This window comes from Odocoileus virginianus, chromosome 24 (assembly GCF_023699985.2).
Source record: "Odocoileus virginianus isolate 20LAN1187 ecotype Illinois chromosome 24, Ovbor_1.2, whole genome shotgun sequence".
NCBI lineage: Eukaryota > Metazoa > Chordata > Mammalia > Artiodactyla > Cervidae > Odocoileus > Odocoileus virginianus.
In genome coordinates, this window is record NC_069697.1 from 20,636,229 (window position 1) to 20,657,479 (window position 21,251).

At 42.8% G+C, this 21,251-nt stretch overlaps 1 protein-coding gene across 2 annotated transcripts in view; it reads left to right on the forward strand.

The window, feature by feature from the left end:
• PLEKHG7 (pleckstrin homology and RhoGEF domain containing G7) overlaps positions 1–21,251 on the forward strand; it is an 87,438-nt gene that overhangs the window by 62,729 nt on the left and 3,458 nt on the right. For both annotated transcript variants that reach the window (XM_020868951.2, XM_020868952.2), the window contains exons 10-14: positions 5,251–5,425; positions 6,948–7,063; positions 7,393–7,486; positions 12,116–12,195; positions 14,519–14,672. In XM_020868951.2, coding sequence (XP_020724610.2) covers positions 5,251–5,425; positions 6,948–7,063; positions 7,393–7,486; positions 12,116–12,195; positions 14,519–14,672 — 619 coding nt within the window. The remainder of the gene's footprint in view (positions 1–5,250; positions 5,426–6,947; positions 7,064–7,392; positions 7,487–12,115; positions 12,196–14,518; positions 14,673–21,251) is intronic.

The window sequence follows — 21,251 nt, forward strand, 5'->3', positions numbered from 1 at the left end:
GAGATTTCTCCTGTCCTGTTTTTGGAAATAGTTCCTCTGCTTCTTGGTTTCAGTTTTATTTCTTTGCCCCTGGATTTAGGAGGAACAGTTATTTCCTATGGTCTTGAAGAGTTGTTTTTATGTAGGAGCATCCTTGTGTAGTCTGAGTGAGTCTTAATATTGTTGGTGCCAGGGCTGCATTTAGTATGGGTGCCTGCCGTTTCCTTCCTCCTTGTGTGCTGGTTGGTCTCCCCTTCATAGGGAGTGTGCCTGTTTTTGTGGTGAGCAGAGCCTGCGCTGGAAGTTGAGCACAGCCTCCTATTTGGTCTGCAGTTGTCACAGCTTTGTTGGGAGCACAGTCTGCTCCCAGTTGTAGTAGAAGCCCCCAGATCGTCTTGTTTCTGAGCTGCGGTGTGAGGTAGGCAGTCCTGGAGCATTACCACTGGGAGAGGAACCAGGAGTGTTCCGCATCAGGAGCTGTCCGCTGAAGTGCGCTCCATAGTGTCTGTCGCCCGCTGTGTGTGCTTAGAGCGTACACGGTTGTTGGCATGGCCCCCACCTCCTCCTCAGCCGTGGGAATGCAGGCGGTTGGCATGGATGTCCCTCAGGTGCTGTGCTCATAAAGCCGCCAGCTCAGATCTGTAGGCACAGATTCCCTGAAGTCAGGCCCCAGGACCTTTCTTAGCTGCCTGTAGTCATGCTCCTCGACCCCCTCAGAGCTATGGGACGAGCACAGACCCTGGCCCCACCTCCACGTACGTGTACCTGCAGAACCCGCAGCTGCTGACTCTGGACTTGCCCCAGCTATGGGAGCATCGGTCCTCTGCTCGGATGTCCCACAGTCACTTAGCTTACAGAGGCACTGGCTGCCTAAAGCCACTTCTGCCTAAAGCCCGAAGTCTCCTGATACGGCTCAGATTTCAGCCCCACCTCTGTGTGGGGGAACAGCAGGTACTCAGGCAGAGCCCTGCCCGCTGTGAGCACCCTGTGGGGCCCCACCTCTCCCTTCAGGTGCTCGTCAACAATAGGGCTTCTGTCACAGACCCAAGTTTCATCCCACCCACAGCCCCAGTTGCCACCCAGTCCACACTCTGGCCACTTCAGGCTCTCTGCACAGCCACCCCAGTGCTCTCCCCAAATCTGTCTGCTGAAACCCAAGATTCAGCAGACACATGCATGGAGCCGGGGAGTGCAGCAAGGTGGCTGAGACCAGGTGTGCCGGTCTCTCTTTGCTACCTGCTTCAGCCAACTGCTGCACTCTTCTCTGAGCCTCTGCAGCTTCTGTTCTGTTCTGGCTGATCTAGACAGCAAAATTTGTTCCTAGGGCAAGGAACCCTTCCTCTTTCACAGCTCCCTCCCGGGACTACAGGTCCCATCCCATCCTACCTTGATGAATGGTGATCTTCCTGGCAGTTTCGGTTCTCTGAGCTCTTCCGCCAGCATTCAGTAGGTATTCTGTGAGAATTGGTACACATGTAAGTGTATTTTTTATGTACTTGTGGGAGTTGGTGAGGTCTATGTCCTTCTATTCCACGATCTTGATCTCCCAACTATATATAAATTTATTTATTGTCAAACTGAAGCAGATTCCACTCATCTAGACCCATCCAGGAAAAAAAGTATATCCAATTTCTCATGACAGAGTTTTTCTTTCCCTAATAGAAATGAAAAGTAAAGCCAACAGAGAAATGAAAGAAAAAGTTATAGTTTCACTTTTAGAATCATCAAATATCTTTTTTTTTTTTTTTTTGCTCTTCTGAGACCTTTCAAAACACTATAAATATTTTATGTATCTCTGCCTGGATCTTTGTCTAAATTATTTACCACTGGTATTTCTTTTCTGATTGATATCTGGGGGAGATTCAGTGCCTTTGTATTTACCCTGAACACCAGTGGGTGCTGGCCACCAAGAGCTGTTGCCCACAGCATGGAAATTTGGAGCAGTGACCCGGGGCTGTGTGTTTTGAGGGAATCCCTCACTGCTGATGAGAACTGAATTACTGGAGCTCCCCAGCTTCCCACGAGGACCAGCAGGTAGCGCTGGAATGCTGCTGCCGGTGACTCAGTACAGCAATCAGCCAGTCAGCCACTAAATCTCTGGGAGTTGGTGATGGACAGGGAGGTCTGGCGTGCTGCAGTCCATGGAGGCACCGAGAGTCGGACACAACTGAGCAACTGAACTGAAGGCCACAGATGATGACAGCCTTCCCACACCTCTTTCCTCCACTCTTTCTGCTCCCAGCCCTTTCATGGCTGCAGTCTCTGCTTCCTGCATCCCTTCAACCCCAGTGAGGATCACAGCGATTTTGAGCTGGATGAGAACTAGGAAGTCGTCTAATACCTACTCCCATTTTATAGAAGAGGAATCTGACATGCAGAGAGGGGAGGTGGTCCCTCAGCCTTAAAGCCTAGCCCCTAGGGCTCCATCCTCCATGCACCTCTGGCCTCACTTTTCTGACCTGCCATCTGTAGGTGGGGAAGTGGGAAAGATCATGCATGGCAGAATTCCCATAAAGAAGAGTCCTGGAAGTTTTTAGAAGAAATGTGATATAGCTGTTAGGGTAAGAGGGTATGGAAGACAAGGAGAATTGCAAAGCTTGAGGCTAGGAGAGAAAAGGGGGAAAGTTGGAGAAGGGAAGAGAGGGGAAGAAAGAGAAAGAACTCTCTTCTTCCAAAGAAAAGAATGGAGCCAGCATAATGGGGTGGTGGGTGGTGGCTATGACTTCCATGTGTGTTGTTGTCACTAAGTTGTGTCCAATTCTTCACAACCCCATGGACTGCAGCACGCCGGCTTCCCTCTCCTTCACTATCTCCCAGAGTTTGCTCAAACACATGTCCATTGAGTCGATGATGCCATCCAACCGTCTCATCCTCTGTCATCCGCTTTTCTTGCCCTCAGGTTCTTTTTCAAAGAGTTGGCTCTTTGCATCAGATGACTAAAGTATTGGCGCTTCATCATCAGCATCAGTCCTTCCAATGAATATTCAGGGTTTATTTCTATTAAGATTGACTGGTTGGATCCCCTTGCTGTCCAAGGGACTCTCAAGAGTCTTCTCCAATACCACAGCTCGAAAGCATCAATTCTTGGGTGCTCAGCCTTCTTTATGGTCCAGCTCTCACATCTGTACATGACTACTGGAAAAACCATAGCTTTGACCATATGGACCTTTGTCAACAAAATGATGTCTCTGCTTTTTAATACACTGTCTAGGTTTGCCATAGCTTTTTTTTCCCCTCAGAACAAGCATCTTTTAATTTCATGGCTGCAGTCACCGTCAGAGTGACTTTGGAACCCAGGAAAGTAGTCTGTCACTGTTTCCATTTTTCCCCACCTGTTTGCCATGAAGTGATGGGACCAGATGCCATGATCTTCATTTTTTGAATGTTGAGTTTTAAGCCAACTTTTCCACTGTCCTCTTTCACTTTCACCAAAAACCTCTTTAGTTCCTCTTCGCTTTCTGCCATTAAGGTGATGTCATCTGCATATCTGAGATTATTGATATTTCTCCTGCCAGTCTTGATTCCAGCTTGTGATTCATCCAGCCCAGCATTTCTCATAATGTGCTCTGCATAGAAGTTAAATAAGCAGAGTGACAATATACAGCCTTGGCATACTTCTTTCCCAGTTTTGAACCAGTCCATTATTCCATGTCTGGTTCTAACTGTTGCTCCTTGACCTGCATATAGGTTTCTCAGGAGGCAGGTAAGGTGGTCTGGTATTGCCATCTCTTTAAGTATTTTCTGCAGTTTGCTGTGATGAATACAGTCAAAGGCTTTAGTGTAGTCAATGAACCAGAAGTAGATGTTTCTCTGGAATTCCTTTGCTTTCTCTATGATCTAACGAATGTTGGCAATTTGATCTCTGGTTCCTCTGTCTTTTCTGAATCCACCTTTAGCATCTGGAAGTTCTTGGTTCATGTACTATTGAAGCCTAGCTTAAAGGATTTTGAGCATTACCTTGCTAGCATGTGAAATGAGTGTGATTGTGCAATAGTTTGAACATTCTTTGGCATTGCCTTTCTTTGGGATTGGAATGAAAACGCCTCTTCCAGTCCTGTGGCCACTGCTGAGTTTTCCAAATTTACTGTCATATTGAGTGCAGCACTTTAACAACATCATCTTTTAGGATTCTAAATAGTTCAGCTGGAATTCTAACACCTCCATGAGCTTTGTTCCTAGTAATGCTTCCTAAGGCCCACTTGACTTCACAGTCTAGAATGTCTAGCTCTAGATAAGTGATCACACTGTCTTGATTATGTGGGTCATTAAGACCTTTTTGATACAGTTCTTCTGTGTATTATTGCCACCTCTTCTTAATATCTTCTGCTTCTGTTAGGTCCATACCATTTCTCTCCTTTATTGTTACCATCTTTGCATGAAATGTTCCCTTGGTATCTCTGGTTTTCTTGAAGAGATCTCTAGTCTTTCCCATTCTATTGTTTTCCTCTATTTCTTTATGCATTGTTCACTTAGGAAGACTTTCTTATCTCTCCTTGCTGTTTTTTGGAACTCTGCATTCAGATGAATATATCTTTCCTTTTCTCCGTTGCCTTTCACTTCTTTTCTCAGCCATTTGTAAGGCCTAACTTGTAGCAGTACTTAACTAAAATTTCCTTTCATGTCTTCCCCATTGTATGTACACCTGGCAGCCGCCTCCTTGAACAAACTCTCGCTATTGACAACCATTTGTGTCTTTTTTCTTCTCATCTCTCTTCTACATGATGTAGATCAGTTTAGCCTCTTCAGCCTCATTTTCTCATTATTCTGATTCCCTCCAACAAAGGAGAGTTATGGAACTCACCCAATAAGCAAAAATCCTTCCTTTTCCTTTCTCCCAATCCAGTGTCGATTCTCAGTCTTTCTAACTGCACTACAGCAAAGATGGTAGCAGAGTTGGCAAACCCAGAAATCAACCCCAGGGGCCAGGGAACAGCAAAAGGGAAAACCAGTCAGTCAGAAGGGTAAACAAGGCTGGAATATGTGTATAATACACATTTTTTTTTGCACATTGCAAAAAAAAAAGACCCATTTGAGATCCTGAATTCGGTACTAGTAGATAAACCGCTTGCTAAGACAGTTCAATAAGCAATTTTCAAAAGCAGGATCTAGTCCTTCCAATGAATATTCAGTCCTTATAATTCTTCCCAGCAAGCTCACAGGTGTGTTATGTCATTACTGAGTGAGATCTCTTAAGGTTTTCTTGTGTCCAGATTCCTCAGTGCCCTGATAGGAGAAGCGATGTTCTGATGGGCCTGGTTTTGCCTTCCCCAGTGGTGTGAGCAAAATGACCAGTGTAGACGCCTTCACTTACCTGAGCTGCTCGTGGCCCCACTGCACAGGCTGACTCGATATCCCTTGTTGCTGAAGAATATCTGGAAAAGGAGTACAGACTCTACGGAGAAAATCATGATCTACTCCATCAAGGAAAAGGTGGAAAAGTCAATCCGTAAGTCCCTGAAATGAGGAACCCAGAGCCCCAGTGTCAGCTCTAGTCAAAGAGTTGGGGGGCCCTGGTGCTCCTGGGAACCAGCTGGGCTTCCAAGCTAGGAGGTGATTCCATTGGGCTGAGGTCACCGACTCTGGAAATGTGGATTTGACTTTGAGTTTGCAATGTAAATCAAACACACTCACAACAATGGGCTCCACTCACATCCTGGCAACCCTGTGAGAACTCTTAAGGGTTCACGCAGGACTTGGCTGTCTCCATGATTTTCAGATGTGAGTTCAGGCAGGAAAACTTCTACTTCCCAGATGATGAAGGCACTTGGTTTTTAACATCCATACTGAACCCACACACAAAGCAAATGGAAGTAAACAGCATGAAAAGCCTTTCTGGAGGATAAATTACCACCGTCATTTTTTTTTAGGTCACTGAAATCGAGGGCCAATCTAAATATAACACCAACTGCAATATTTAGAACTGAAATTAGAGGATAAAAGAGCAAGCCCTGTAATAATTTAAGTCTATTTGGGTAGCTATGTATAGTCAAATCCAAATAAAGAAATCCGTGATAGGTGTCCATAAAAAATTTCCTAGGGAGCACCAAAAAGGAACAATTCAAATTGATAATTATCAGCTGTACAGAAATGATATATTTTTTCTTTTGCATGTTTAAAATGACCACTCAGTTAGGAGTTCTTTCCCTTTTTTAAGTTTTTGTTCAGATTCTCTAATGACCGACCCAAGGAACTAGAATTAAGCTTATCAAATTGATTGACAGAAAATTCAATTAAAGACAGACTTTTTTAAATTTTAAAGTAATTTTGAAGATTATTACTCATTTTGATAGGTTTGTGAGGAAGATAATAACATCTCTTCCAGGAATTTCTCAATAAAATCTGAATTTTCATTGTTGAGGAAAGACATCCCTGTGTGGCCTTCCTCTGAGTTTATGAGCTTAAAGATAGTGAATTCTCAAAGATTCCCCTAACCATTAATTCTGTGGGACTACGACTTGCCCTCTGTATTTTCAAAAATCATTTCAAAACCTCAATAGCAATATGTTATTTAAAAATATTGGGAAACTAATACAAACCTTTGAAGAAAAAACACATTCTTACCAAAAGAAATAATCAACTTTACCATAAAGGGAATGTGTGTTTTATGATTAAGACAAAAAGATATGCTTGTCCTTGTTAGTCTGATTTTTTTCCTTCCTGTAATCACCGGCTGTATGATGCAGGGAATATGAGAGAGCTACCAGGGGTATTATTAGTATTATTGAAATAAAAATACACATTTACAATTTACTGAATTAGTTCAGCTTCATTTTCTCTGCAAGAGGCTGATTTCAAATTAGTGAGTTTTTCTAAGGTGTTCAAACAGCGAGAAATATGTTAAATGAACCTAAGATATAGTTTGGTTCCAGGGGGTTCAATGTCTGAATGATTTCTATGGATCTTGGTTAAATTTTATGCTGTAATGTCTCATGCATTTTAAAATGTATTGGATGTGTCTTGTCTTTTAGGGGATCTTGAAGGAAAAGTGAAGTGGCTTGACAATTTTCAGAAGTTCAGACATCTACAGGAGATTGTAGTGTGGCCTCCACTTTGGGATCGAGATAAAAGGTTTTTCATTCCAGAGGTACAAAAGGGATCAGTTAGAACATACGTCCCTTTCCAGACGTTTGGCATTTGGGTGGAAATACACTAATCTTATTACAAAGTCCCCAGCTGCCCACCAGAATTATAAATCTTGCTGATGTAAAGCCTTCATCCACACGGCATTGTGTGTGGTGGGGAGGCTGGCATCATCACGCCATTCCTGGGCTGATCCTTCTAAGAGGTTTTCCCATTCTTGCCCAGTCCCATGGCCACTTACTGGCATTTCCAAATGTCTCAGCTCCCAGCTCCTGAAACATGCTGTCTTCTAATCACTAACTTCTCTTTGATTTTTCTCCCTTGTTTTTCCAGTGCCTGAAACACATTTTTAAAGAACACATGGCAGAAAACATCCTGTCACCAACCAATAAACACCTTCTCTATGAAGGAAAGTTAACTCTTGCAGGTAAATAACTGCTTCCTTTACAAACCCAACATCTTTGCTCCCTTGTAACTTGTCCAGCTGCAGCTAACAGAAGGGTGGCAGGAACTGCATTGCTTGTGGCAGAGGTGACAGCAGATGTGAATCAGCATCCTGCGGAGTCACACAGACTCCAGCTTGATCAGACCACAGGGCGCCTCTAAAACGGGGTGACTGTATGTATCTTACAAGACTGAAGTCCAGGTGAAGAGCTGAGCTCAAGCTCTGGTGGTGGTGGTGGCTTGGTCGCTAAGTCGTGTCCAACTCCTGTGACCCCGTGGACTGTAGCCTACCAGGCTCCTCTGTCAATGGGATTTTCCAAGCAAGAATACTGGAGTGAGTTGCCATTTCCCTCTCCAAGCTCAAGATCTGGAATCTAGTAAGCACTCGACATCAGCCGTTCCCACCCTCATTGAGCTGGGCAGTCAGACCGTCAGTGCTGACGGAGAGTCTGTTGTGTAGCACACTTTGTGCTGCACGGGATTGGAGGATAGAGAATGACTCTCCTGGATAAGCCTTTCCCTCGAGCTGAGAAGGTCTGCCACAGTGAGCAGACCTGCAGTCTGAGTCCGGAGGAGAATCCGATGCTGGAGTGCCCCGGAAAGGCTCCTTGTGGTCCCTGGGATTGGAGGGGGGACTCTGGCGAATAGAAGGATGTTAGGTCAGTGGGAGGACAGACGGAGGACATCCCAAATGAAAAGCACAGGACGAGAAAAGGCTTGGAGGCAGAGGCCGCCTGGAAGAAGAGGCTCTGAGCGTGTAAGAGGGTGTGCCCCAAGCTGCCTGCCAGGCTCCCTTCCCAGCTCCACGTTTGCTGCCTCTGTAACCAGGAGCCTTGTTCAGCAGCCTCCCCATGCTGCAGTTTCCCCTCTTGTGAGGATTTAAGTGAGCTATTGGATGTAGGTAGCTCTTGGAAGAATAGTTGGTAGAGAGTCAGTGCTCAGTAAATGTCATGATCAGAAAGGCTGCCCAACTGAAGTAAGATTTGCTTTCATTCATTGATTCATTGCTTCACAAAATCTCGATTGAGCACCTACAGTGTGTGAAGCCCTGTAGGATGTGAGATTGTGTGTTTATAGTCGTTTGAGATCTTGTCGGTAGGGGGTGCTGGGCAGTAAGTGCTTATTCAGTACACATCTGTTGAGAATCTGCTCTGTTTTCAAGATTGTGTTCGATGTCAGCTGGGACATAAGCCCTGCCCACTCAGGAAGATCGATGCACCTGATGTTTCACAGCAAAGGAGTTTTGCGTGCATTTTCTCCTGTCAGTGAGGTCATGCAGAGAAGTTCCATTTAATCCCATGCCACAGGAGAAATACAGGGAAGTTACATAACACATTCAAGGTCATTTGCCAAGTTAATGGCAGCATTCAGACCCAAGCCAACAGGCTGCTTCAGCCTAGCTGGCTTCCAGAATTTTTGCGACTGCCTTGGAAGCCAGAGGGATCCAGCCAGGAAACTGCAGATACCAGGAGGCCACTGGGTCCTCACACAGGGACATAATAGGGTTAAAAGTTGTTGAAGAACGAGTTCTGAAAAGCAGTGTGTAAAGTGGCTGGAGGAGACAAAGCAGAGAGACCAACCTGAAGGCTCCAGTGAAGCAGGGTGAGGTGGGAAGAGTCTGGGTCTTTGTTTCTCAACCATTCTCCACCTGTAGACTCCCGCTGCCCCCACTTGCCTTTGAAAAGATAGCAGTTTTACATTTTCTTTAATGTTATTTACAGTTTCAGAAATAACTATATCATTGTGACAAAGCCAAATCCAACCAAAACCAAAAGTAAGGAAGCAAAACACAGTTCTGTGTACAGTCATATGACTTTCCCTCCAAAATTTGGCCTCTGCCTGGAATTATCAGAGATTTTATTTCACCTCTTCCCTGTGTCCACCAACTTCCCCAACACAGTGAGTTGCAGTAGCCTATCCTAAAATGTTAGAAATGGGTGTGGATCAAAAAGGAAGACCTGTGTAAATATTAGTCACACCAGGCTCCTGTCTAACAGTATATGCTGTTAGTCAGGTTTCATCAGAGGGGGAGGCGTCGCCATACAGGAGTGTCATATCAAGTTGAAAGTCACTGGGACTTTGACTCAGAGTTGGTATGGACATGTGGGGGTAATAAAGAAGAAATAGGATATTGTTTTGAATGGGGAAAGCACTGGACCAAGAATTAGGGGCTTTAGCACCAATGGTGGGCTTTAGGGAAATTGTTTAAATTTCCTTAATCTCTTCTGTAAATGTTGGTGATGATGGTGGTGATAACAATGATAATGATGATACCTACTACTATGTTTCAGAATCTGTTCTAGCCTTAAAAACTGGGGTGTTAAGGTTAAATAAGTGCATTTTCTCATTCCCAGAAGGTACACGTTTTTATAACTTTTGAAGTTTAACCAGTTTCCCATCGGAATTCATGTCAGCACATGACTTCCACAGATGCACTGCCCCCACAGACTGGTGTTTCTAAATAGGAGTGAGTGAAGTTCAGGCCGGTGTGATGGCCGAGCAGCCACTGTCCCGGCCGCTGCAGAGCTGGCGTGAGCCGGTGGGGCTGCTCCGTCCCCAGCGGTGCGGTGAGGTGAAGGGAAAGTCGCTCAGTCGTGTCCGATTCTTTGCAGCCCCGTGAACCGTACAGGCCATGGAATTCTCCAGACCAGAACACTGGGGTGGGTAGCCTCTCCCTTCTCCCGGGTATCTTCCCAACCCAGGGATCGAACCCAGGTCTCTCCCATCGCAGGCAGATTCTTTACCAGCTCAGCCACCAGGGAAGCCCCGCAGTGTGATGGGAACCCCACAGTTCAGGCTCTGTGAGAGAAAGACCGAACCGAGTTAGAACCTCACCAGTTAGTAAGTCTCAGAACTGGTCGTGTGACCCGTAGCTTCAGACTCCTGGGATAGTGAATATGAATACTCTGGCTTTAGGCCTACAGTGTCCCTCTTTTGGTCATCCTCTTTCATAATCCCATCTTTACTTTAGCACTGTCAGTTCTTGAATTTATCTCAAATCTTGTCTGTGTTTATTATGTGTCTGCTCTTATTACAGTTAAAGCTCTTAGGGGCAAGATTCTGCCTTAATCATTGATGCACAGGTGGCTGCTTGGAAGTATACGTGCCAGCTTTCCTCGTAGCTGAATGTGACCAAGTGACTGAATCCTGCCCACATTCTAACTCCTATCCCATTGGTCAGAATTCAGCCACTTCGTCACATTCAGCTACAAGGAAAGCTGGCACATGTATTTGTTCACAGTTAACATCTACCCACTAAAACTTGGAAATTTCATTACTACAAAATAAGAATTGTTTCTGAGAGACCACCGGCAGTCTGTGCCACAGCCCAGTTTGCCAAAAGGAGTTTCTAGTAGTGATGGAAAACACTTAAAAAATATTCAAGGATAATTCAAGATTGAATAAAATATCTAATTTCTCTTCAGGGCAGATATAGGAAGTATCTTTCCTCTAAACTTAAAGAAGGGGAGAGTTAGATATTGTATCTATTAATTTAACCTTAGACATTGTATTTCCAGGATATACAAGAAAGAACTTCTAGAATAATATAAACGAACAAACAATAATAAAAAATATTTACTTGATTTTTCTTATATTTCCTTTTAAGTGCCTGTCACATCCCCCTCTGAAAGGACTGCCCTTTCCTCTAAAATCATTTAAATTTAACCATTTCTAATTTCTAAAGGATAGTTAAATCAAGAAGGGGAGCCATCTCTCCAATATTTTTCCCTTCTACTGCTGTCTCCTTAGGGAAAAGCAGAAAAGCCTATTTGTCTTCAGTTATCATCAAAAGTGATATTAAGAAAAGGTAAATATAAAGCTACATGAAGACTTTAAACATGTATAGACACATTGCAAAACTCGAAGCAAATTGTTTTAATGACTCTTAATCAGCAAGGGCTGCCATAACAAAATGCTGCCAGTTTGGGTGCCTTAAACAGGAGACGTTTATTTCTCACAGTGCTGGAGGGTGGAAGTCTAAGATCAAGTTGCCTGCTGATGTGGTTCCTGGTGAGAGCTCTCTTTCCAGCTTTCTCAGTGTCCATGCGTGGCAGAGAGAGCGTGCACGTGCCTTGGCGTGTCCTCTTGAGTGATATTCACCAGGGTCCTCCCTTAAGCCTTCTTCTAACCTTAATTACTTCCTTATTCCGAGTACACAATGGGGGTTGGGGCTTCCACAAAGAATTGGGGGGCTATGCAGTTCAGTCCACAGCAGTGACAAAGTGCCTTTTCTCTAGTAATGTATACCTTTGCCAGTGACACCCGAATGAGTCAGGAGGCAAAAATGCTGGTGTACTGTTGGTCAATAGATATGTCCTGGCTTAGCTGAAACTGCTACAAATATCACCCAAGTTATCTTAGATCCACATGAAATGCATCACTAATATCTTTAAAGTTGGAAGTGTGAGCTCACATCAGGTCCCTGCTTTAGGTAGAAATCAGCTCAGTTGTAATGCAGTTTTCTGACCCACATGATTGGAGCCCCCTGAGTCTCCTACACCCAGATCCCTGTTCTGTGTTGTTTTCTAAAGGGTTTCTTTGATTTAAAAAGAAAAAAAAAAACTTTTGCTTGCTATTTCCAGACCCAATTTCATCTTCTTTCTTTCCTCAGAAAGCACAAGATTCCTAGATGTTTATCTGTTTCTCTTTGATGATTTCCTCTTAGTTACGAAAACTAAACGCAACAAAAAGGTAAAAATCTGTTGTTTCTAAATAAGTCTGTTGAATGAGTTTAGAGATATTTTGAATAAGTCGTTAAAAAGAGAAAAAATTCATGTACTTCAAATCGGACTTTACCCTCCATAAAATGGAGGCATTTGAAAGTATTGACTTTTTCTGTCATAGAGTTGTGAACTGAAAAACGTCAGTAACAAAAGCAAGTCCCATTTCGTAAGGATGCCAAAGGGTGTGTGTATTTTTAGAATGACTCAAGTCCGTTGAGGGGAGTCCCAGAAGCCACAGGACTTTATGCCTGGCCAGCCTCAACAAATGAAATTAAGATCCTTTTGTCCATATCAGCCTTTTCCTCATCCACATTGTCCACCACAGTGAAAGTTGTCAGAGCAGGGGGCCTCTTGAAACCATCTGCCAAATGCATTCTCGTTTGAAAGTGCACCTCCTTCCTGAGAAGTGATGATGTAGGGGGCTGCGGGTGGGAAGGGGCCCTGGTCTCTCAGAGTCTACCTGTAGTTAAGAACTGCAGATGCCAAACAGATGTACAGTTGGCATCACAGGGAAAAAATGAGTCACCAAGGGCTAGAGCCACAAAATCTCTTCTAAGACTAGTATTAATTGTTACCACTGTTGTCGTTACTCCCCGTTAAGCCATGGGTCTCATGGTCTACCACTTTCCCATTTCACAGTCTGTTCCCTGACTGAGGCAAGTACTTTCAGGAAGGGGCCTTTTCTGCAGCCCTTGGAGGTGGGAAGAGCTGCAGTTTCTCCTTGGCCATCAGAGATACTTAATGTTCTAACCCACTCGCTCTTTCACTCAGTGGCTAGCCTTACCCCAATGTTGAGACCATGAGACTGGATCTCTCGGATATTTTAATACTCTCAGCTTCCAGATGGCATGTTGGTCTCTGTTGTTCGTTGTTTTAGTCGATAAGTCGTGTCCAACTCTTTTGCGACTCCATGGACTGTAGCCCACCAGGCTCCTCTGTCCCTGGGATTTTCCAGGCAAGAATGCTGGAGTTGGGTTGCCATTTCCTTCTCCAGGGGATCTTCCTGACCCAGGGATCAAACTCATGTCTCCTGCATTAGCAGGCAGATTCTTTACCACTGAGCCACCAGGAAAGTGGCATGTTGGTTAGTGAAGCTAAATAATTTAAGAGCCTATACTCAATTTTAAAAAATGGGCTTCCCACTTGGCGCTAGTGGTAAAGAACCCGCCTGCCAATGTAGGAGACAAAAGAGACGCAGGTTCGATCCCTGGGTCAGGAAGATCCCCTGGAGGAGGGATTAGCAACCCGCTCCAGTATTCTTACCCGGAGAATCCTATGGACAGAGGAGCAGTCCATAGGGTCATAGAGAGTCGGATACAACTGAAGTGACTTAGCTCACAAGCAGTAAAATAGATACCAATTAATCAATCTGTGAGTAGTTGACCAGTGGTTGGGGAGGGAGTGGCTGTTGGAGACACTAAGAGTCAGTTTCGAAACTTGGATGGACTCCTGATTTTAGCTGCCAGACTAGCATGTCTGAACAGGTCAAGCCCTGAAAAATCTCTGTCCCCTTCCAAAACCTGACATTAAGCACAGCTTACCTTCTCTTTACATAGTGGCACAGATCAGAGCCCGTGACTCATTACTGACCACGTTATAATATTCTGCTTCCACGCTTCACAACTTGATTCTGAAATAAGGAATGTTACCTGTTTTAAATCCCCCTTTAAATTCTTCTGTCTGATAAATCTGAGAATTTTATTGACTTCACAGGAGCAGAAGTAACCACCCAGAGGAGACATCAGGTGTCACTCTTTTTTTGGAAGAAGAAATAAAGAATATTGTGTTTTCATTTCTCTTTGTTATTTAGTGCACAGATTGCTTCATGTACATCACAATTTTTGACATCCTTTTTCTTTTAATTTAGCATATATATTCAAAACAATTTCAGTTATTTATAAATCATAGAGCATGGAGTCTATTTATTTAGATTTTAGTGTAAGATCCCATAGATAGAGTGGGCCCAGATGAGGCTCCTCTTTGTCATTCATTTAACTCAGTACTACAGAGGGATACTGGAAATGAAGATCTTTCCAGTGATGTGATGGTGATTTAATGTTTCCAAGCTATGGAATTAACCATTTATTTATTCAGGTGATTAAACTTGGGGCTCAGAAACACTGTGCTTTAAATCACTGTGTACTTTGGGAAATGCTTTTCAAGATCCTAAAAAAATAGTAAGCTGGATTTCAAACAATTGTTTCTAAAAATCAGTTTATTTAAGGGTGTACTGTTAAGTATGTGTCAGTGTTTATTTCCTGTTTTTTGCATTATTTTCCTCCTAAATTTAGAAACTTGGAGGCTCAGACCCTGGCTTAATGTGCCCTTCGCTTACTGCTGAGCTGCAGGCAGTAATCAGAGAGGGCGGCTCATGTACAGTCATCGACCAGCCCATTCCACTAGACAGACTGGTTGTCAGAGGTCTCGATCCCCTCCACGTGTCAGGTATGTGTCTTATTTCCATCATTCAGCTCAACTCTTTGCCATCCCAGAGTGTAATGTTGGCCTTTTTTGATAGCAGGACATGAATCCAATTTAAATCTTCGACAAAGATAATACTGAGTTTCTATGTAGTTAAATATCACACATTCTACAGGCTAGTTATGGAAAGAGTACTGGACTTGCTTCCAACACTTGGATGACCCAGCTCTGTCCCTTGCTAACAGTGTGACTGTGTGCAAGGTATTGGGTTGGCCAAAAAGTTCATTCTGCCTTTTCTGTAAGATCTTACGGAAAAACCTAACTAAAACTTATGGGCCAATTCAATATGTAAATTTTCTAAGCCACAGTTGTTGTTCAGTTGCTAAGTCATAATCCAGCTCTTTGCAACTCCATGGATGCAGCATGCCAGGGTTCCCTATCCTTCACTACTTCCTGGATTTTGCTCAAACTCTTGCCCATTGAGTTGGTGATGCCATCCAACCATCTCATCCTCTGTCATCCCCTTCTCCTCCTGCCCTCAGTCTTTCCAGCATCAGGGTCTTTTCCAGTGAGTCAGCTCTTTGCATCAGGTGGCCAAAGTATGGAGCTTCAACATCAGTCCTTCCAATGAATATTCAGGGTTGATTTCCTTTAGGATTGACTGGTTTGATCTCCCTGCTGTTCAAGGGACTCTCAAGAGTCTTCTCTAGCACTCCAGTCCTACAAATCAAAATTCTTTGGCACTCAGCTTTTCTTATGATCTAACTCTCACATCCGTATATGACTACTGGAAAAACCATAGCTTCGACTGTATGGCCCTTTGTCGGCAAAGTGATGTTTCTGCTTTTTAATACACTGTCTAGGTTTGTCATAGTTTTCCTTCCAAGGAGCAAGTGTTTTAATTTCATGGTTGCAGTCACCAATCCACACTGATTTCTGAGCCCAAGAAAATAAAATCTGTCACTGTTTCCACTTTTTGCCCTTCTGTTTGCCATGCAGTGAGGGGACTGATGCTATGATCTTAGTTTTTGAATATTGAGTTTTAAGCCAGCTTTTTCATTCTCCCCTTTCATCCTCATCAAGAGGCTTTTTAGTTCCTCTTCACTTTCTGCCATTAGAGTGGTTGTCATTTGACTATCTGAGGTTGCTGATGCTTCTCCTGGCAATCTTGATTCCAGCTTGCGATTCATCCACCCTGGCATTTTGCATGATGCACTCTGCATATACATTAAAAAACAGGGTGATAGCATACAGCCTTGTCATATTCCTTTTTTAAGTGTGAACCAGTCAGTTATCCCATGTCCAGTTAACTGTCGTTTCTTGACCTTCATACAGCTTTCTCAGGGGAGAGGTAAGGCAGTCTGGTATTCCCATCTCTTATAGAATTTTCCGGTTTGTTGTGGTCCACACAGTCAAGGGCTTTAGCATAGTCAATGAAGCAGAAGTAGATGTTTTTCTGGAATTGCCTTGCTTTCTCTATGATCCAATAAATATTGGCAATTTGATCTCTAGTTCCTCTACCTTTTCTAAACCCAGCTTGTACACCTAGAAGTTTCTTAGTTCACATACTGCTGCAGCCTAGTTTGAAGGATTTTGAGCATAACTCTGCTAGTGTGTGCAATGAGGGCAATTGTATGGTAGTTTGAACATTCTTTGGCATTGCCCTTCTTTGGCATTGGAATGAAAACTGACCTTTTCCAGTCCTGCGGCCACTGCTGAGTTTTCCAAATTTGCTGTCATATTGAGTACAACACTTTAACAGCATCATCTTTTAGGATTTTTAATAGCTCAGCTGGAATTCCATCACTTCCACTAGCTTTGTTCATAATTCATCTTGATAAAATCAAGATAATATCTTCCCCAGTTGGTTCTCATGAGAATTAAATAATGCAGGTAAAGCAGTCAATAAATGATGGCTATTATTAGGTCTGTTAATCATTTTAGTACCAATGTTAAAGCACTGGTAAACCAAGACATGCTAGGAAAGCCTAAGATATTTTACTGCAATTGCTCTATAGAAAATTGCCAGAAATAAACATAGAAATATGTATACATACATACACATGTGTATAGATCAGAAATATATATTTTTGTTTTTCAAGCATTTCCTGAGAACCAGGCACTCTCTACGTGCCTCGGAGTCACAAAGATGGAGTCCTCAGAACAATGAAAAATCAATACATCCTTTCAGGAAAGCCCTGGGTCTCTGAGGGACTTGAAGGACATCTTGGCTGACTTAGTACTGGGTGGGAGGGCAGCAGTGTTCGAAAGGAATTAGGCCTCTTTCTGCCTTGGGTACAGGCTCATAGGAGACCAGCAAAGACAGTAGGAGGGGAGTGCCTTCCTGCAGAGAGGAGGAGAGGACAGGGAGGACAGTCCAAGCCCTGCAGTACCCAGCGCAGCAGCCCTGGGCTGGTTGGTCCCTAGTCAGTAGCAGGGGACCAGCCTATACATAGCACAGCAACATTGCACCATGAATACACCACAGTTTACAGCAGTATGTTATGTAACTAGGTTTTATATTTGAATGTTTAAATCCTCAATGTATCCAAACTCTCCCCAAGAGCAGCAGGGCTCCGGTGGGGTGGGAGGAACCTGCATCCAGAACTAGAGCCTTCTGCTTCCCTTGTCTGTTCTACTTAGAAGAAATAGAAGCTTTGCTGAAAAACAGCTAGACAGGCCTTAAGGCCTCTTAGATCAGAGGCCAAAATCTGCATAAATTACAGAGCTTTCCTGAGCAAGCTTAGAAAGGGGCATCTCAGAGAGACACAGCCTTCTTACTAGAGTGGCCATAGTTAGAAGATTCTGCCAGGATTTATGGATGTGAGCCGAGGAAGGCGTGTGATCCCCCAGCAGGAGAGGGAAGCAGCTTGGGCTCAGGTCAGCCACAGCCCTGCCAGACAGCTGGAATCTATGGGAAACCTGACATCCTAGGATTCCCTTGGAAGAGGCATGTTTTTTCTTTTGTATTCCTTTTTTTTCTTTCTTTAATAAAATCAGTACCTTTTTAAAACCATACTTCCACCATGTTTTGTTACTTTTTAATTTGCTATGACCATTTCATTTTTGTTTTTAAATTATTTTAAATTTTTAAATTATTTAAATTATTTTAACTGTTCAGATACAGTGCCTGAGTCAGAATAGCTGTAGGGTGAAACAGAATAAAGTCTGAAAAAAAGGGATTGTGTTTGAAGTGACAGAAACCTAGTTTCACATCCTGGCTGTATCATTCACAAGCTGTGTGACCTTAGAAAAATACACCTAATCTGTGTCCTCATTTGGAATTAGTTGACTTTTTTTAAAAAATTGAAGTATAGTGGATTTACAGTGTTCCAAGTATGCAGTGTTCCATTTTATACACACACGCGCACACACTTTTTTTTTCAGACTCTTTTCCATTGTAGGTTATTACAAGGTACTGAAGAATTTAATTCCCTGTGCTATGTAGTAGGTCCTTGTTCATCTATCTTTTTATTCTCTCTTTGGCTGTGCTGGGTCTTTATTGTTGCCTGGGCTTTTCTGTGGTTGCGGCAGGTGAGGGCCACTCTCTAATTGCAGTGTGCAGGCTTCTCACTGCAGTGGCTCCTGTTGCAGAGCACAGGCTCTAGGGCAGCCGGCTTCAGTCCGTTGCAGCACGTGGGCTCTGTAGCTGCAGCTCCTGGGCTCTTGGGCACAGGCTCAGTAGTGGCGCTCAGGCTTAGGTGCCCCACTGCCTGTGTGGTCTTCCTGGATCGGGGATCGAACCCATGTCTACTGCATTGGCCGGTGGATTCTTTACCACTGGGCCACCAGGGAAGGCCTCTTTATCTGTTTCACATGTTGATACAGTGGGGCTTCCCAGGTACAATGGTGAAGAACTCACCTGTCAATGCAGGAGACACAAGAGACGCAGGTTCAATCCCTGGGTCGGAAAGATTCCCTGGAGGAGGAAATGACAACCCACTCCAGTATTCTTGCCAGGAAAATTCCATGGACAGAGGAGCCTGGCAGGCTACAGTTCATGGGATTGCAAAGAGTCCGACACGATGTTGATACAGTAGTGTGTATCTGTTAATCTCAGATTCCTAATATATCCCTCCCTTACCTTTCCCCTTTGATAATTACGAATTTTTTTTCTGAGTCTGTTTTGTAAATAAGCTCATTTGTATCCCTTTTTTAGATTCCATAAGAAATACTGTATTTGTCTTTCTGTTAAGATGTCACTTTACATATCTCTAGGTCCATCCATGTTGCTGTAAATGGCACTGTTCTTTTTCATGACTGAGTAATATTCGTGTGTGTGTGTGTGTGTGTGTGTGTGTGTTTATGTGTATCTGTTGATGGACATTTAGGATGTTTCAATGTCTTGGCTACTATAGTGCTGCTATGAACATTGGGGTGTATGTATCATTTCAGTTTTTGTCTTTTCCAGATATATACCCAGAAGTAGGATTTCTGGGTCATCTGGTAATTTTTAGTTTTTTATAGGACCTCCATACTGTTTTCCATAGTGGACGCAGCAGTTTACATTCCCATCAATAGAGTAGGGGGAATTCCCATTTCTCTACACCCTCTCCAGCATTTATTATTTGTAGACTTTTTAATGATGGGACATTCTGCCCTGTGTGCAGTGGCACCTCATTGTAGTTACAATCTGCATTTCTCTAATAATTAGTGATGTTGAGCATCCTGTCTTGTGCCTGTTGGCCATCTGTATGTCTCCTTTGGAGAAATTCCTGTTTAGGTCTTTTGCCTATTTCTTACTAGGCTATTTGCTTTTTTGATACTGAGTTGTATAAGTTGTTTATTTTGGAAATTAATCCCTTGTTAGCTGCATCATTTGCAAATATTTCCTCCTCTTCTGTAGGTTGTCTTTTTATGGTTTCCTTTGCTCTGCAAAAGCTTTTAAATTTAATTAGGTCCCATTTGATTTATTTTTGCTTTTGTTCCCATTACTCTAGGAAGTGAATCCAAATAAATATTGCTATTTTTGTCAAAGAGTATCCCACTTATCTTTTCCTCTAGGAGTTTTATAGTATCCAGTCTTACTTTTAAGTCTTTAATCCATTTTGAGGTGTTTTTTTTTTCTTTTTTTTGGTGTGTATATGGTGTTAGGTAGTGGTCTAATTTCATTCTTTTACACATTGCTGTCCAGTTTCCCCAGCTCATTTTTTTTGAGAGATTGTCTTTCTCCATTATATATTTTTGCCTTTTTTGCTGTAGATTAATTGACCATAGGTACATGGGTTTATTTCTGAGCTTCCTGTCCTTTCATTGATCTGTGTGTTTGTTTTTGTGCTGGTACCATACATACTCTTTCGGTCACCGCAGTATAGTCTGGGCTCGGGGAGCATTGATTCCTCCAGCACCAAGGTGGTTCTTTCTCAAGATTGTTTTGGTGATTTGGGCTAAGTTTTCCTATCTTATAAAGTCTATGTGTGGTTTAAATGACAATAAGGAAAAAATACATAGCACTGTGCCTAGTGATAGTAAGTGCTTAATAAATGATGTCAACTATTGTTAATTATTAGAACATCAGGGAGAAAAGAGCTACTCCTTTTTTAATTTTTTTATCACCTTATTTTATCTTCTAAGCCTCACCACACAAGATACTTTTGCTTATGAAGTCTTTAGTAGTTATACTACAAACCAAATAGATGAGGGATACCTTAAATAACTGAGAACTACAGATACAATTATGAGGAAAATGGATTCTGAAATCCAGCCAAGAACAACCACCTGATCTTTAAAGCCTCACTTGCTGCAGGGAATTTATAAGGAGAAAAATCAGGAAGTTAAACAAACACAGCCAGATCTTTTTTCCAGAAAGTCATTTTAATAGGTTTAAGTTCTCTCACCCCAGAAAAGTTGGACAGAATTTCATGACCTTGTCAGGCTTTGTTGTGGTAGAATTTAGGAATTATGAGGAATGGACTGTTAACAGTTTGTAAGAGTTAAGTAGTTCACAGTTAAGAAAATAAAAGTCTCATATTTGCTTCAATTCTGAAGTGAGGCTCAACTTGCCTCAGTGAGTATAAATTAAACCCACGAACTTCAAGGAATAGGAATAATGACTGTGAACAAGCATCAGCTTAATGATCAGCCAGGAAGAGGCACCCTGTCCTTCTCTCTGTAGTACTTGGTATGACCTGGTTTGGCTTTGTTCCTAGACATAAATTGACTATAGAAAGAATATATAGACTGCAGAACTTTATCCCTAGTATTGTATAAATAATTCAAGGACAAACTTTCATTTTAAGAGCTCCAGCTGTATTAATAAAAAGAGAGGAAAATCTGCTTTCCCAGGAAAATCTCCTGTTGTTTCTTTAAGAAATGCTAGGAAACGACAGAACAGACCATTTCCTTTCAAACACAGAAACCATGCCAACGTTTTTTGTTTTTGTTTTACATTTCACATAATTTGGTGGATGTTGGATTTTATTTGAGTCCATCTTTTGGGGGGGCTGCTTTTCTTAGATTGCTGTGAAGCATTCAGGTGGTTTTTGTATGTTTGCCACATGTTAATTTGTTTAACCCTTGTCTTGATGTTTAACTTGCCTTTAAGTACAAAAAAAGGAATGGGGGGGCGGGGGGGGGTCAAAGAAACTGATTATTTTTCCTATT